General features: G+C 30.0%; 2 protein-coding genes across 3 annotated transcripts; both read left to right on the forward strand.

The window, feature by feature from the left end:
• The first annotated feature begins 1367 nt into the window (after positions 1-1367).
• LOC127900068 (uncharacterized) lies at positions 1368-2444 on the forward strand. The gene is made up of 2 exons (XM_052434517.1): positions 1368-1520; positions 1803-2444. Exons 1-2 carry the CDS (start codon positions 1368-1370, stop codon positions 2442-2444), a joined length of 795 nt encoding a protein of 264 aa, XP_052290477.1.
• A 4512-nt stretch (positions 2445-6956) lies between these two features.
• On the forward strand, positions 6957-8479 carry LOC102622441 (uncharacterized). 2 transcript variants are annotated; one of them, XM_006492936.3, is made up of 2 exons: positions 6957-7167; positions 7750-8479. In XM_006492936.3, exons 1-2 carry the CDS (start codon positions 7018-7020, stop codon positions 8395-8397), a joined length of 798 nt encoding a protein of 265 aa, XP_006492999.2. In that variant the 5' UTR covers positions 6957-7017; the 3' UTR covers positions 8398-8479. The 2 variants fall into 2 exon arrangements, with proteins under 2 accessions (XP_006492999.2, XP_024949099.1); XM_025093331.2 differs by having other exon boundaries at positions 7019-7167; positions 7686-8479.
• The last annotated feature ends 9785 nt before the right edge of the window (positions 8480-18264 follow it).

Genomic DNA, 18264 nt, shown 5'->3' on the forward strand with positions numbered 1-18264 from the left:
CTAGTTACCACAAACGCAAATATTATACTTGAATACATAATTAATTAGCAAGTTTAATACTATGAAACTTTCTCTCTTACTTTGAATAAAAATTTATGAAAAGAAAATAGGTAGATTTATGAATCATAATATGTTGGGTGTATATATTATTTTAATCTATTGTCCTTTTAACTTTTGAGTAATTTCACTTAAGGCTATTAAAGTAATAAAAAAAATTATAGAAATATGAGTGTCAAGAGTACTATTGTGGGTTCCAATAGCCTTACCCTTTAAAAAAATGGAGAGGTAGGTAAAAATTAACTTAATTTTTTAATCTTCATCTTCCTAAGTCAAATTCAAATGGCCAATCAAATAAAATTATTTGAAAACTACTCTATCAATTTCTGAGACTCTTTTTTATGGACTACAATGATAGTTATTCATCCAAATAATATTATCCAATGACTTATTTACAATAGCATGGCTCTCTTCCTTTTCTAAGTACCTTCTGATCACTTGTAAATCTAAATTATTCGAAATTAAGAAAATAAGGTATCTCGACAAATTCTATTCCAGGATCCTGTACTTTATTAAAGTTCGAAAAAACTATTTATTAAGTTGCGGGGTTTAATAACATTATGCCAATAATATTATTAAACCACATGATTTAATAACTCTCACAGATATTACACTATTATACCCTACGATTTAATAGTTTTCTTAGACTTTAACAAATTCAGGATCTTGTACTCGAATGTGTGTGTGTGTGTGTGTGTGCGCGTGTGTGTGTGTGTATAAAGTCTCAATATGGTCCAGAATCTAGTTCTTCATTAAAGTTCGCAAGGTTTAATAGTTTTCACATACATTACACTATTAAACTCCACAATTTAATAGCTTTCTCAGATTTTAACAAATGTAGGATTCTGAACTGGAACATTTCAAAACACACACACATGTATATATATGCGTACAAGTATACGACCAAGTACCAACCAACAAAATGACATCTATATAAAATTAAAAAAAAAATACACGTCATAATTCTATTAGCTGATTGTACCTAAAATAAAGGCACATAAAATTTTCACCCATAAATTTTACCACATAATACAGCGCACACGTTGTTTCCGTCCATTTACAGCTAGTTTATTGCATCTTCTTTAGGCCCTCATGCATGTTCCGTTTGTATCGTAGGCACCCACTTTGCACCAAGAAACCAAGAGCTATAGCAAAGGATCCGCCGTTGTTGTTTTTTTTTTTTTCTTTTAAATGTGATTAAAGCAGGTTTATTTTTCACCATTCTTGAAGCACATATAGGCATATCCTCTGATTTCATAATCTTCATTACACCGAAAAATTTCTGAATACTTAACCTTGTTTGCATAAAGATGGCAGATCAATTATTTATTAAGCAGGCAAAGCAATATGCCGAAGTTAGGCCAAGTTATCCAGCAGAATTGTTTCAATTCATGGCCTCTAAAACACCCGATCACGACCTTGTATGGGATGTAGGCACAGGAAGCGGCCAGGCTGCCAAACCAGTATGTATATGATATTCTACCGCATCATTAAAACTAAAATTCTTAGTGATTTGAGTTATTAAATTAAGAAAAAATAATAATAATGAAAATAATAAAGAAATAACAATGCATGTAAGGTAAAACGTTTTTAAGCTTCACCCGATCGATCAAAAACTACCATTTTAGTTGACCTAGTTAGTGGGAATGGAGACCTCTCACTTTAGTGCCATTGGGCCCACTAAAATTTTCATACTTGTTCTATGGCTTCCTATATTTTATAATTTCTCAATTGTACGTCTTCAGCTTGCAAAAATCTACAAGAATGTCATTGCTACAGACACAAGCCCAAAACAGCTAGAATTCGCAATAAAGCTCCCCAACATTCGGTATCAACTTACTCCTCCAACTATGTCCATAACTGAGCTTGAACAAAATGTGGCAACACAATCGAGTGTAGATCTAGTGACAATCGCTGCAGCACTACATTGGTTTGACTTGCCTCAATTTTACAAACAAGTAAAATGGGTACTCAAAAAACCTAATGGAGTAATAGCCGCATGGACCTACACCATGCCCGAAATCAATGAATCCGTAGGAGCAGTTTTCAAACCATTTGACACCGTTGATTGTGAGCCATTTTGGGAACCACAACGTAAATTGGTGGACAACAAGTACATGAGCATTGATTTTCCGTTTGAGCCTGTGGACGGGGTGGATAACACGGGGCCGTTTGATCAGTTTGTTTTAGAGAAGGTGATGGATTTAGATAATTACTTCACGTTCATACGGTCATGTTCAGGTTATCAGACGGCTAAGGACAAGGGTGTTGAGCTTTTGACAGATAATGTGATGGATAAGTTTAAAGTTGCTTGGAACGAAGATGGCCAAAGTCAAAAGGTTGCTCGGTTTCCAATTTATTTGAGAATTGGAAAAGTAGGAAATTAGTAACTCTTGTTTTTATTTTTTGCCCACAAAACCTAAGTCCTTAACAAGGCTGCTTCTTCTACTGAATCTAAACCTCAACTTCAAGAAATTAATAATATATAGTTGATTTAGATCTTATTTAGAATTAAGGTGAGGTGATTTAAAAGTCATTGTGGATTAAAAAAATTAAAATTTTGTAAAACTGGTGTAACATAATATATTTAATATTTAAAATAGTTTGTAATTCTTATAAATATCTTGACATCAATAATATTTTTCTTATGATTGATTTTTGAAAAATAATTGTGTTTAATATTTAAAATAAATTATAAAACATGTATTATTTCATTTATTATATTTATTCATCGTTTACTTGATTAAACAAATGGCCAACTAAATACAACTACTTAAAAATTAAGCTTTTTCTTTTTGGCGAACATGCATGCACATGTTTCGAAATGAGTTGTGACTACTGTTGAGATAAGACCTTTGGGCAAGTCTACATACATATACATTTAATCCTCTTAGGGGGTTTTTAGAACCCCTAATTACGTCCAATCCCCATGTTTAGTGCAGTAAGTGGTTGAATCGTGATGCATGATAATGCACCTCAGTTTAGCTTATGGGGTAGTGGCAGTATTATTTTTAATAATAATAATAATAAATAAATATAAATTTTTAGTTTAATACAACATTACATAATTTAATTTTTATTTTATTTTATTTTTACATTATAATAGTTTATATAAATTAATAAATTAATTAATTATTATTCAATAATATTATATTATATTTTAATGTTTATTATATTAAAAATATAACTAAGTAATATATTTTACTTAATTATATTATATAATTAATATATAAAATTGATTAATATTTAATAAGTTAATATGAATAATAAGTACTTAAATAATATATAAAAATATAATATAATATTACATTATTTAATTATATTACAATAATGAATATATAAAAATTAATTACTTTTAAAAATTTAATATAACTAATAATAAATATTTAAATATGAATAAATTTGAATAATATTAATTTAAAATAAATAATAATATAAATAATGATATAAAATATTATTACATATACTACAGAACTTTTAGTTAGATTATTTAGCACAATTCATTTCATTAGTGAATATGTTACAACTATTGTATCACTTTATTATTTTTGTAATTATCTTGTGGTATGTACAAACTTTTATTCTATCATCCTAAGATAACTTTTGAACTAATTTTGTTGGTTTTAACTATTTATTTATATTGTGATATTATCTTGATTATTTGATTAAATTATTTGCTTCATTCTTTATTTCACAGGTTATGTATTTGGACAATAGTGAAAATAAATTTTATGCTGCTGAAAATTTAAGGACATAACCTTCGATTTTATGAAAAATTATGATTTTTTAACATTTATATTGAAAAATAATGTTAAATTTCTACAATTTCAGAGTTTTATATTTAGTATTTTTCTAAGTACCTATAAATATTATTTTCTAAATATTTAATCAAAATTAATACAGTATAGTGCAACACCAAACATAATATAATTAAAAAATTAATACAGTACAGTGTAACACAAAACGTTGTACAATCAAACAAATTATTAAATTTAAATATTACCATTTATATTAAAATAACAAAACAAAAGAAATAATATTAATAAACAAAAATACTTTTTAGTTATCAATTATTATATATACATAATAAAAAATGTTATATATCTATATTTACAAACGTGCTAGTAAATTTTATTCAATATTATATCTCTTTTCAGTTATTTGTATTCTTACCACAGTCACTATTAAAAATAAAATTTAGCAAATATTTAACCGATTTACTATTAATTATTTCTACAGTATAACTAACAAAAATTGTTTAAAAATTATGATAAAGTAATTATAGAGTCACAATCATCTTATAAAAACTAATATGGCTTAGGAGATTAATTGTATAAAATGATCATGGGTCCACATAACAAAAAAAATAATAGTTGTCACTTTTTGATCAATGTCTTCAATCTTCATGTCATATCAATTTTTAAATATTAATTTACATAAAATTATTTGTGCTCTATTATTATTCGGTTACAATATTATCAAACTCGCCACAAAAAACCTTAGAACTTAAACATAAGTTCTATTGATGATGAGCACAAGACATGAACCAAATTTTTTACTGTCTCACAAGTTCCTCCCGGCCAATATGACTACCATGCGGGCCCAAAATATAATGCCAAGAATCACTTCATTATTTTAAGCTTGGAGGCCACGTTGAGAAAAGATAACTTGTTGCTTCAGTACTTTCCTCATTCACAATGCGCATCTCCCCATATTGTTACAATTTTATGGAATGTTCAGAAGAGGGTGGCAACTACAGTAAATGCATAAAAAATTACCATTGGATTAAATAGAGTGGATCCAATGATTGAGATTCATCTTAGTGTTCAATAAAAAAAAAATCTGTAAGAAATGGAAACTTGTAAAACCGGTAACTTGAAACTTTAAACCAATAAATATGAAACACATACCATTAATCTTGATATTAGGACCATTAAACTTGAAACCAAGGTAACTTGAAACTTTGGGCAATGAACATGAAACTTGGGATCATAAACTTGCAATCCTAAGAATCATACAAATTATGGACCAATAAATATGAAACAACTTCCATTAACCTTGATATTAGAATCATTAAACTTGAAACTAAAGTAACTTGAAACTTAGGGCAATGAATATAAAACTTGAGATCATTAACTTGCAATCCAAAAATACATACAAATCATGGACCAATAAATATGAAACCACTACCATTAAAATTGATATTAGGACCATTAAACTTGAAACTAAAGTAACTTGAAACTGAGAGCAATGAACATGAAACTTGAGTTCATTAACTTGAAACCTTGAAAATCATGCAATTAATGGACTAATAAATATGAAACATCTATCACTAACTTGATATTGGCACCATTAAACTTGAAACCAAAGGAACTTAAAACTTAGGACAATGAACATGAAACTTGGGATCATTAACCTACAACCCTGAAAATCATATAATTAATGAACCAATAAACATGAAACACCTACCTCTAACTTGATATTGAGACCATTAAACTTGAAACTAAAGAAACTTGAGATTGAGAGCAATGAACATGGACCATTAACTTGTAACACTGAAAAATCATGTAATTAATGGACCAATAAACATGAAACATTTACCATTAACTTGATACTAGGCTCATTAAACTTGAAACCACAAGGAACTTGAAACTAAAAGCAATAAACATGAAACCTAGGATCATTATCTTGCAAGCCTGAAAATTATGCAATTAATGGGTCAATAAACATGAAACACCTACTGTTAACTTGATATTAGGACCATTAAATTTGATACTAAATAAACTTGAAATTGAGAGCAATGAACATGAAACTTGCAACCATTAACTTGCAATCCTAGAAATTGTGCAATTATTGGATCAATAAATATGAAACACCTATTGTTAACTTGATACTGGGATCATTAAACTTGAAATTAAAGGAACTAAAAACTGAGGGCAATGAATATGAAACTTGGGATCATTAACTTGCAATCCTGAAAATCATGCAATTAATGGATCAATAAACTCAAAACACCTACTGTTAACTTGATACTGCTATCATTAAACTTGAAATCAAAGGAACTTGAAACTGAAGGCAATGAACATGAAACTTGCGATTATTAACTTACAACCCTGAAAATCATGCAATTAATAGACCAATAAACATGAAATAATGAACCAATAAATATGAAACACCTACTAGTAATTTAATACTGGGACCATTAAACATGAAACACCTACCATTATTTTAATACTGAGACCATTAAACTTAAAATTAAAGTAACTTAACCTCATTAACACCTACCATTAACTTGATATTGGTATCATTAAACTTGAAACTAATTTTTTTATTATTATAAAACTAAATTTTTTTTCTTATCTAGCCTTTGTTTTAAAATATTTATTATTTTATTATTATTATATTATTTCATAATTTGTTAATCGTTCAAAGAGCAACTGGTTGCTCTTTACCTGTTGCTCCAATTTTTTTCTTTTTTTAAATATTTGGCTGCCAAGTGGCAGCTAAACAATGCTAATAATTTTTTTAATTTTTTTAATTTTTTTTTATTCCTTACATGTATGTGATACATCCATGTATTGTAGCAAAGGCCTCAAAACAGAGCGTGACAAAGACAAATCCCATTTGCCATCCCATTATTTTTAAATTCTTTACAGCAAAGGACCAAAAAGTAAGACAACTTGGACCCGTATTTAAACAAATTGAATTAGAAAAAAAGGGGGGGGCAAGTTTGAATCTTGTTGAAAAAGGAAAAATTCGGGTCAAAATTGAATACTTTCATAAGTTCTCCAAGTCCAAATTGGCTTCCCCAGATAAACCCCAACAAATTTATTTTTAATTAAAATTTTCCTTTTTGTCTGCTCCATGAAATTCTAAAATCTATATAAAGAAGAAACGAAATGAGTAGATTTATCTCAATTCTAAAAAATTCTCAATACTTATATTTAGAAAAACAGAAAGATGGCAGAATTGTTCATTAAGCAGGCAAAGCAATACGCGGAAACGCGACCAAATTACCCAGAAGAATTGTTCAAATTCATAACATCCAAGACAACCAATCACGAACTTGCATGGGACGTCGGCACCGGAAGCGGCCAGGCCGCTGCATCTGTGAGTCTACAATTCACATTTTTTTTAGTTAATTATTTTCATTAATGAATGAGCACTGATACCTGCCCAAGATGGGCACAGAAGGGCCATAGAAACGGCACCATTGGTTGCCGTTTTTGTGGCTCATTTCTGATTTTTTTTTTCCCGAAGCCAACACTTGGCCACAAAACGCCAACAGAAGGCTGCCGGTTCTGTGGCCTTAATGTAAGCATTTTGGGTAAATATTACTTTAATGAATTAGGTGATGTGAGAGTAGCCACTCGGCGGTGAGTGGTGCTTCTCTCACATATATTGGAACGTAAAGATTTAATTTTTCCGTCAATCATAGAATAGTTGAATAATTGAGTAGAGATACATTTTACTTGAGTAATTTATTTTTTCAAATATTAATGATATTGATGAGTTTAAAAAATTTATAATTTAATATAAATTACTCTTAATAATTATTTAATTATAAATATAATAGTTGTTTAATATAATATAAATAATAGTTTAATTATAATATCTGTGAGATTTAGGGGAAATAAAAAAGAAAGTGACGTGACATTAGCGATGAAAAGTCTTGTGCACGCAAATTTTCAGTTATCCGGGATCTTCGAAAATGTTATAGGCACGGAAACAAGCCCCAAACAAATAGAATTCGCAACAAAGCTACCAAACATTCGATATGAGCTTACTTCACCAGCCATGTCTATAGCTGAGCTTGAACAAAACGTGGCAGCACAATCAACCGTAGATCTGGTGACGATTGCTCAAGCCATGCACTGGTTCGACTTGCCACAGTTTTACAACCAAGTCAAATGGGTACTCAAGAAACCCAATGGTGTAATAGCTACATGGTGCTACACAGTCCCAGAAGTGAACGTATCCGTCGATGCAGTTTTCCAACCGTTTTACACCGTTGATTCTGACCCGTTCTGGGAGCCACAACGCAAATTGGTGGACAACAAGTACATGACCATTGATTTTCCATTTGAGCCTGTGGATGGAGCGGATAGTACGGGACCGTTTGATCGGTTTGTTATAGAGAAAACGATGGATCTGGAGGGTTACTTTTCCTACATAAGGTCATGGTCAGCGTATCAGACGGCTAAGGATAAGGGTGTTGAGCTTTTGACTGAAAATGTGATAGAAAACTTTAGACGGGCTTGGAATGAAGATGGGCAAAGTCGAAAGGTGGTTCGTTTTCCAATTTATCTGAGGATTGGTAAAGTGGGAAATAATATATGATTGTTCCAAGTGTTTCTTGTTGCTTTCTAATTTCGATTTATCTGATTGTTCCAATTTTCTGTAAGAGTGATCGATTCTCTAATTTTTTTTTTCTTTTTTTTTTTCTATCCAATTGCTAGTATTAAGTTGAATGGTTTGATTTGTTTTTTCTTTAATAAAATAATATTAATCTGGCCAATTAATGTCAAATAAATTGCAACAAAAAATATATAAATATATAATTTTAAATATTTTTATAAAAATAAAGATATTTTTTAATAAAAACTCGTGTTAACGATTAAATAACTGATTTTTTTAATAAAATATTTATTCACACTTTAAAGATGTTATTCAACCCTAATTAATTATTATTATTATTATTATTACTCTAATATGTATTTTATAGAATATAGTATTTTAGGCTAATGATATTTATGGGTGTTTTAATTTTTTAAATTTTAAAATTACTTAACTTTTTATCTGACCTACTAATTTATTAAATATTTTTTTAAACAAAGCAATCCATCCTTTAATGAGTGAGGGTATTAAAAGGTTTACCTTTATAAAAACTCCTCTTACGTTATTTTATTTTTCAAAATCCTAGAGGCTAACAAAAAAAAAAAAAAGAATATAGCAGCAAATACAAAAGTAAACTCATAACTTTTTGGAATAGAAAAAGCAAAAGATTTTCATTATATTTCTATTTTTCATTAAAGAAGTTCTTGAATTTTTATTTAGTTTTGCAGATAGATAAGTATTTATAATCCTTTGCACCTCTAGTTTTATTTTAGATTTTATGTAATCGATTGAATGATTTTGTGAGTGTTATATAGATAAAATTGTGAAAGTATCATCATACATTGATTTCTGTTGTTTTTGAGTGGAAGTAATGCTATCATATTATCCTAAAAACTATAAACAGTGTAGATTGAATATTATACAACTACTATTTTCATTGAGTCCCAAGCAAGAACTTTATAATTTATTAAACTAGATCACTTTGTCTTTCTATCCATATGTTAATAAAACTCATTGTATATTAATCATAATGATTTTTCGAATTAGAACACCGGTGCTAGAAAATTTTGATTTCCAGCAGCAGTCTTCAATTCCAGCAGTAGTCAATATTAAAGCATAGAATATATCTTGAAGCCTTGAAAGTCTCAGTGGCAAAGCCACTCGATATGTCACTATGCCAAATCTTTCCAAAATCTCAAAGGCCCAATAGTTCTAGGGCTAAGTTTACCTCTCTCCCTAAAATGGAAAACTCCTTTCCAAGGTGAAGCCTTTAAGAAAATATACTCCCCAACTTGGAACACTAGATCACTTCTACTTTGATCAACATAATTGTTCTCCTATTTTGAGCTATATGAAGACACTCTCGTGTCAACTTAATTTTGTCTGTGTTGTGCAAATTTCATTGAACTCGCAAGTGCATGAATCTATTGTAGTATAGATCAATAGTGACGAGTATCGATCCCACGAGGAGGTGGATTTTAATTATATGTAGAATTAATTTTGTATGAAGGTGGTTGGATTTGTGGTGAAAAGGATTTTGGATTATCCTAAAATTCGAATTAAGATGGCAAGAATAAATTGAAGTAAAAATATATTAAATTGACGTACTTGGGTATCTGGATCCGTATCAACATGCATCATGGGCTAAATATTCCTTATTAATACCAATTAAATCATGAGGGGGGAATCCACACCTCATGAACCACACTCTAATTAATATGGTGCTAAGGGCTTATCGTGCCAAATAATAATAACCTTGTACTAAGGAGCCGGTGAAACCAAGGCGGTACTAGACAAGATTAGTATTATTTGTCGACGAGAAGTCAAAACATCCACAACAATTAGAGGGAAAGAGAAAGTAAATTTACCAAATAAAGCCCATGACACATGTTGAGACTTCACCTTCAACCCAAGCTTGAAAGAAAATTAGCTACTCATAATTGAACTAGGGGCAAAATGAGAATTTATTAAAATACGTAGAAAATACAAGATGGAGAAGGAATTACAGAAAATGGATCCCAAAAATGGATTCAGAGATCTCCAATTAGGGGGGGAGGCCCCCTTTTTATAGAAACATTGAGTAAATCGTGGCCATCGGATTAAAAACAGTTTGGACGCTCAGGATTGTGCCACATCATCAGTCAACAGTACGCGGTTTGACCACGTGGATGAACAGTAACACAGTTTGACCCGGGTTGAACAGTGACGCGATTTGGTTGAAAATAATCCTGTGTGATGCATGTACCGTCCGCGAGATTTTTGGTCCACTGATATGCTGCTACGTTATCGATCAACAGTGCATAAGAATTTTAGTCCAACAGGATCGTGACACCTCATTAGTCAATGCCACATCATCGGTCAATGCCACGTCATCGATCCGTCTATGTGAACAGTGTCGTGAACAGTAACGTAGACAGTACCGTACACGTGAATAATACCGTACATGTGAACAATGCTATTTTTCCTTTTATGCTCCTCCTAAGGTTTTCGACCGTCCTGAGTTCAAAAGTGATGTCCGTTTTGCCGTCTGATCTCTCGTTTATTATGAAATGACTATGATGCCCCTAAAATACATAAAATACTTAATTAAAATAAAACACACATAATTAAATTACAAGAAGCTTAAATACATAAAAGTAAGGGTTGTTAGTAAGACGTGAAATGTAAAATGATGATTTTCTCCTTTATAAATATACATTTTCTAACACTCAACAGTCTGCAATAATCTAAACTAATTCTGGCCCCAATAGTTTTCTTTAGTCAATTTCATCCCAACAAATTGGCGACCTACATTTCCATCCATATAAAGCTTCAAAAGTATCATGTCTGTTTTAGAGCAGAACCTATAACTATAAGCGAACTCCACTAATGGAAAATGTTCTTCTCACTTAACTGCTAAATCCAACACACAAGCACATAACATGCCTTCAAAATTTTGGATACTCTTTTCTAACTATCTATCGATCTAAGGATAAAAGGCATGTTGAACCTTAACTTGGTCCCAAATTCCTTTTGTAAACCACCCTAAAAATTAGTGGTAACACTAGCACTCTATGTAATTTTACTATCTCATCTATAAAAAATGTTGGCATAGCTTCCAAAACTTGTCAGTACTCTTCATGGATAAGAAGTGTGTTGACTTGGTCAATCGATTTAGAACAACCCATATCAATTTACAGGTTTTACTCGAGCAGGGCAACCCATTTATAAAATTTATAGTTATGTGCTCTCACTTGCTGACACATCAAGCATTTCAAAACATAATCAGCAATATCACCCTTCATAATCCTCCACTAAAAATTTTGATTCAAGTTTCGATAAATTTTCGTGCTCCTGAAATGAACACTAGAACTTGAAACATGGCCCTCTCACATAATCTTCCGTTTCAGCTTAATCATTTGCTAGTAAATAAAGTCGTTGTCTAAACAAAGAACACTGTTTTTGTCAAGTATGAACTCTTAATGTCCAACCTTCACTGCCTTAAAATTTTTTGTGAATTGGTGGATCCTCATGCAATCTTAATTCTATCAACCAAAGTAGGTGAACTCTCAAAAGTTCAGTTTGCTTGTGTAAAACAACTTCATTATTTATCTTCTTCAAATCCTCTAGTATATAACCCTGAGTAATGATCATATGTGCCAAATAACTAGATGATTTCTTACTAAGAGCATCAATCACTACATTCGCGTTACCAAGATGATAATTAATTAAGGTAATCATAATCTTTCATTAGCTCTAATCATCTCCTCTGCCTCAAGTTCAATTCTTTCAAGATGAACAAGTATTTCAAACTCTTGTGATCTATATAGATTTCACAAGTTTCATTATAAAGATAATGTCTTCAAATCTTTAAAGCAAAGACTACAACTACTAAGTCGAAGTCATAAGTTGGATAGTTCTGCTCATAACTCTTTAACTGTCGAGATACATAAGGAATTACCTTACTATGCTATATTGATACGCATCCCAACCCTTTTTTAGAAGCATCAGTATAAATAACATAGCCACTGCTACTAGAAGGAACTGTTAGAACATGAGTAGAAAGTAGTCTATTCTTTAATTCTTGGAAGATCATCTTACATTCGTCACTTTATTGAAATTTAGCATTCTTCTTAATCAACTTTGTTAATGGAGCAGTAGGACTAGAGAATCTATTCACGAACCACTTATAATAACCAGCCAAACCCAAAAAACTTCTAATCTCAGAACAACAGTTGGTTTTGGCTAATTTACCATAACTCAACCTTGCCTACATAATTGGAGATGCCCTCTTTAGTAACAATATGCCCTAGTAAAACTACTTAGTGGAGCCAACACTGACACTTCTTGAACTTTGAGTGAAGCTTTCTTATCAGAATATTTGAAAAACTACCCTTAAATATTCCTCATGCTCCTCTATGATTTTAAAGTACAACAACATGTCATCAATGAAAATAATGACAAATCGATCAAGAAAAGACCAGAAGACTCTATTAATCAAGTCCATAAATATTGATGGAGCAAGTTAATCCAAAAGGCATCACAAGGAATTCATAATGCCCATAATGAGTTCAGAAAGCTATTTTAGGCAACGTTCATTATTCACTCTCAGTTGATGGTACTCAAATCACATATCAATTTTGGAAAATACTATTGCACCTTGCAGTTGATCAAAAAGATCATTAATACGTGGAATAAGTATATGTTCTTGATCGTAATCGAATTAAATTGTTGGTAGTCAATGCATAATTACATAAGACAATTTTTTTTTCTTTATAGACAATATCAAGTTCCCCAAGGAGATACAACAAGGGTGGATAAAACTCTTATCAAGAAGTTCGTGCATTTGAACTTTTGATTCCTTCAACATAAGAGGTGCCATATGGTAAAGCACTTTGGAGATAGATGTAGTGCCAGGCAATCAATCAATAAAACATTTGATTTCTCAATTAGGAGGCAAACCAGGCAAATCCTCAAAAAATACATTTGAAAATTTGTTAACGTCTTGAATATCCCCAAAGGAAACCTCACCATTACTTTCGGTCTTAAAAATGTGCAAGACCTCTATGGAATTTAAATCTTAAGCTATTAATCATTGACCTTAAATATCTACGGAATTATATAGCATTTTGCTCTGATAAATGTAACACTCCAAATTCGCCCAAGAATCTCTAAAGGAATTTGGAATAAAACCTCATAACATTAATCTTGTTATTACTCCCAAAAGAAAATCAAAATTGTCTATAGCTGAAACATAGTCTCTAAAACAACAAATGTAATAATAATCCTCCAAAACAAAATTCAGCTCTAAACAATAATAGAAAGTAGCAATAATTTATTTATCAAGAAAATACCAATTTTTTCAATTAACAAATTCTCTTCTGTAAACTCAAAAACCCACATCTCTAAAATCAATCTGCAAAATGTTGGAGATGAGAAGTGAGCTATCAATCCAATAAGCAAACTCATGCATAAGACTACTAATAACAATAAAGTACATCATAATCATTTTGAAGTATTAGAAATTAGAAACAAACAATCATTTTATAATCTATTTCATATGTACAGTATAATAAAACTCATAATCAGTTAAGTTATAATATAATAATCATTTTCAATTAATAATCCTTTAAGAAATCATTTATTAATAATACCTTTCATTCATTCAATTACTAGCCAAAAATCATTTGCACGTATAACCATTTGTTCAATAAATCATTTCACTTAAAACAACAACTCATGTTACATAGTGTCACCTACACTCTCATTGACTTGGACAACTAATGTGTCACCTGTAATCCTAGTGACCTAGCCAATAATTCAATCAGGGTATTGTACCCCACAATAATCATCAATAGGTGTTCACACTATAGATAACTCTTCAGTCATATCAATAACGGTAACTATGGATAATGAGCCAAAACCTTAAATACAATTTTTCAATCTTTCAGTATCAATAAAACACTCCTATAAGACATTTAATTGTCAAAGCTTTATAAATATTTTTTAGGAACAATTTATGAACAAAAAAGTATTTTCAAGTCATTTTGAAAACAAATTTAAGAAAATATTTTAAATTAGTTTTTAACCAAAGTATAACTCATTATCATAAACTATAACAATAAAATAACTTCCAAAAAAGTAAAATGGCAATCCATTTGAACAACATTATTCCTTTCATAAATAGTTACATATATACTCACAATAAATATTATGCATGAATTCGCTTATTTAAATCTAAAGCAATCAACAATAACCCAACCACAAAAGCTCACTCTTGGCCTATGATTATTAAGACAAAATCTTCATCAATATCATATTTAATTCCGACCTTGATAGGTGATTGACTCTAAAAAGTGTATATTTAATAAGTATAAAATTATCATTTTTCACTTGTAATGTCAATTAATGTGCTCATTATTCCCATATTATCTTAACACTTCTCAAATACGTAAATAAATTAATTTGTAATATGATAATTTTATTTTAATTTTATATTGTAGATATATTTCAAAAATAAAAAGGAGTTGGAACTACAAGCAAGAAATAAAGAAGAATTCTTGGAGCCATTTGGAATGCATTATTGAGGAGATGTAAAAAATAAAATAATAATTAAAAAATTAAAAAAATTTTAAAAAGAATGAAAAGTAAGCAAACATGCTAGTAATGGTTAGGCGGTCATTTTGCCACTTGACCATCACACTTCACACTTCTATATATATATATATATATTATAATAATAAAATAAAATAAAATAAAGTAACTAATAATAAAATAAAAGAAAAGGACGCATTCCTCGCCTATAAAAAGTAAGGGGATGCAAGCAGTACGGGAGAGCGGGAGAGAACGAGAGGAAACTTGAGAGATTCATTCTCTCTTTTTTTCTTCTATTTTCTTGTATATTCAATTTTCTTATAATATAATATAGAAGTTTATTAAATAAAATGAGTATTTTATTTTTCGTGACTAAATTTTCTAAACTAAGGTGAAAGGTAAAGTTCAAGGATTCAAATTATTAAATCAATTACTTTCTCAAGTGAGTGTTAAAGTTTATTTTATTTGTTTGTATTTTTCTTCCTTACATGTTTCTTTTATGTCATGTTAATTTATAAATACAGATCTCTTCAGAATTATATGATATTTTGACATGATACCGACACTCCAATATAGTTGTGGTACATCAAGTACTCGGTCCTATATTTATCCACACAAATGGTTAGTTAGTTAAAAATTAAATGACATAATAAGCAACTGACAAAAGAAATGCAAAATATAAATTTGAGAAACTGTTATAACCATAATTTGAAATCCAAGAGTGGATCCCGTAACCTTAACATATTTTAAAATGGATTCCTATTAATTTCTTTTCCCGCATTTAATTTTCTTTTTTTAATAAATTGACCACTATATTTTAAATTCCTTGTGCTTTTTTCAGTTGCTTATTAGTTTCATCGAGTAATAACACTTTTGAGTCATGTCAAATTTTTAGTGCCATTGTTGGGGAGTTTTTTAAATTTAGTGTCAATTTTAGTTTTAGTTTTTTATTCTCGTCTCTATTATTTTCCATGTTGAGCATCTCCCTTACGCCATTCCTTTGTTTGGTTCTAATAATTCATTTTGTAAAATTTTAATTAGCTCTCTTCTCTCTCTTATAATCATAGCATTGCCATAAAACTTGTGAATAATTTCATTTTAACCCAGAAACTTTGCGAATCAATCCTTAAATCGAAGTGGAACTTGGATCTCTAGATTATAACTTATTCTTTGGACTTTTGGACTTAAGTCTATGTGAACTTGGACTTTTGGACATTATAGACAAGGACTCAGACTTTTAAAATTACCATTAAGGACTAAAAATTAAATTAATTTTCTAGTCAGTCGGTAATTATTAAAATTCGTTAAAAAAAAAAGAAAGTTCTGCACTTTCTATTTATTTTCCTTTGTATTTTTTTATTGCTAATTTATGTAGTCGATTCAACAACCTAAATTGTTATTTAAAATTTAGTTAATTTGTTTTCAGTTTATCTATTTTTATTCTTGTAATTTTCATTCCACAATTAATTTATATGTTATTATATAGCTGGTTCTAAAATACCGTCTACATCGTTATATTTTGTTAATTGTTTCCTTTAATTACTTTGTTTATATGGCTGGTTTAACCGCCTAATATTTTCATTTCAGTTAATTAAATTTCAATTTGTTTATTTTTATTTCGTATTTATTTATTTTTAATTTCTATACATTTATTTGCTTATTTAATTTTTAGTTTTTTTTTAATTGTGCAATTTTCATTTAGTATTTTATGCATCACTCATTTGTTTAACACACATCATTAGCATTGCATACGATGTTAGTCTCGTACAGACAGTAGCAAACTAATTAAGAGATTATCTTCGCCACCTTTAGACACGGCCGACATTGGAGCTGATCACGTTTCAAAGCACAGAGATAACCAAGCCTCACAAAATCTTCATGAACAACTGTTGGATATAAATTCAAATGCTATTGGTGTCAATGTGCAAGTGTACAAAACAAGTAATATAATGATGAGTATTCAAGATCGTCTCCATAAGGATTGATGTTATTGGATTCGCTACAGCAGTTTTAGCAGTGCAGATTTTGTTCTAAATTAAAAAAAAACAATTAATGAAACTAATATACTAATTAAAATAAAAACGCAATAAATAAAATGCAAAAAAGTAAATTATGACGTCAAACGCAAGGATAAAACCAATGAAAATATAGAATAGTTGAATGAATAAACTCTCTTAATGGTTTTGACTATTTTTTTAATGTTTGGCTCGGTTGCTACAGCATTTGCTACAGCACTGGGCAGAATCCTTATGTATCCTCAGCTATCACATGTTGGATTTCTTATATCTATATGAAACCTAACAGTGATCAGTTGTTATGCCACCATAAGATATAATATTGCAAGCTTAAGTTCTATTTACCCTACAAGGTGAATATCTATATTTAGTTTATCACTAATTTTAGATTAAGCATGACCCTTTTGGGATCAAGTAAAACTCAATCCAGGAAACCTAATCTAAAACCAAGTATTGCTATGATATGTTCCACTAAGATAGGCTTTTTGTGGCTCTTCCTTAGCTAGTATCATTAAATGGGTGATCAGCCAAAATAATGAATAAAAATAAATAATATCAAAACAAAATGCTACAGCAAACATGCTGCAACATATAAATTCAGTCAATAAACTATAAAGATTGCTTATCACTCAACCACAAATAAATTTAGCTCATGATTTGTAAAAGAAAAATAAAGAACAAAATTTCAGCCATCAAACACATCTTCAAGACTAAAAAGTAAACAAGAAAACAAGAGAAGAATAAGAAGGACTGAGTTCTTGATTTATTTATGTAAATTCTCTTCTTGTGCAGCCCTTAATCTCTCTCTTGAATCTTGTTTTTCTTTTATTTATTTATGGTTTTTCTCTTTGGGTGACGGCTCCCCTTTTCCTTATGATGTGTGTTTTTTTTTATAGTTGAAAATTAGGGTAAACGGAATCCTAGGTCGCGTATAAGTCAGATTAGGAAACTGCAGATCGCAATTCTATAATTATCCCGCACAGAATTTTCTCTGTCTTTGTTCTAGGATTGCTACAGCAATGGTTGCCACAGCAACGGCTATAACAACTGCACTGTTCCAAATTTGCTTCAATTCTTTTATAGCCATGTTCTTTCCTTATTTTTGCAAGCTTATTGCATCAGCATTCCTTCCTTGAAATTTGAGCTTATGGACACCTATAATTATGCATATGATTTAAGCACACAAATTATTCTAAATCAAACAAAATTTATTACGAATAAACTAAGATGAATGTTTATGCAAAATATAACAAAAATGCAATGAAAACACATTATTTACTCT

This window comes from Citrus sinensis, chromosome 9 (genome assembly GCF_022201045.2).
Source record: "Citrus sinensis cultivar Valencia sweet orange chromosome 9, DVS_A1.0, whole genome shotgun sequence".
NCBI classification, from domain to species: Eukaryota; Viridiplantae; Streptophyta; class Magnoliopsida; order Sapindales; family Rutaceae; genus Citrus; species Citrus sinensis.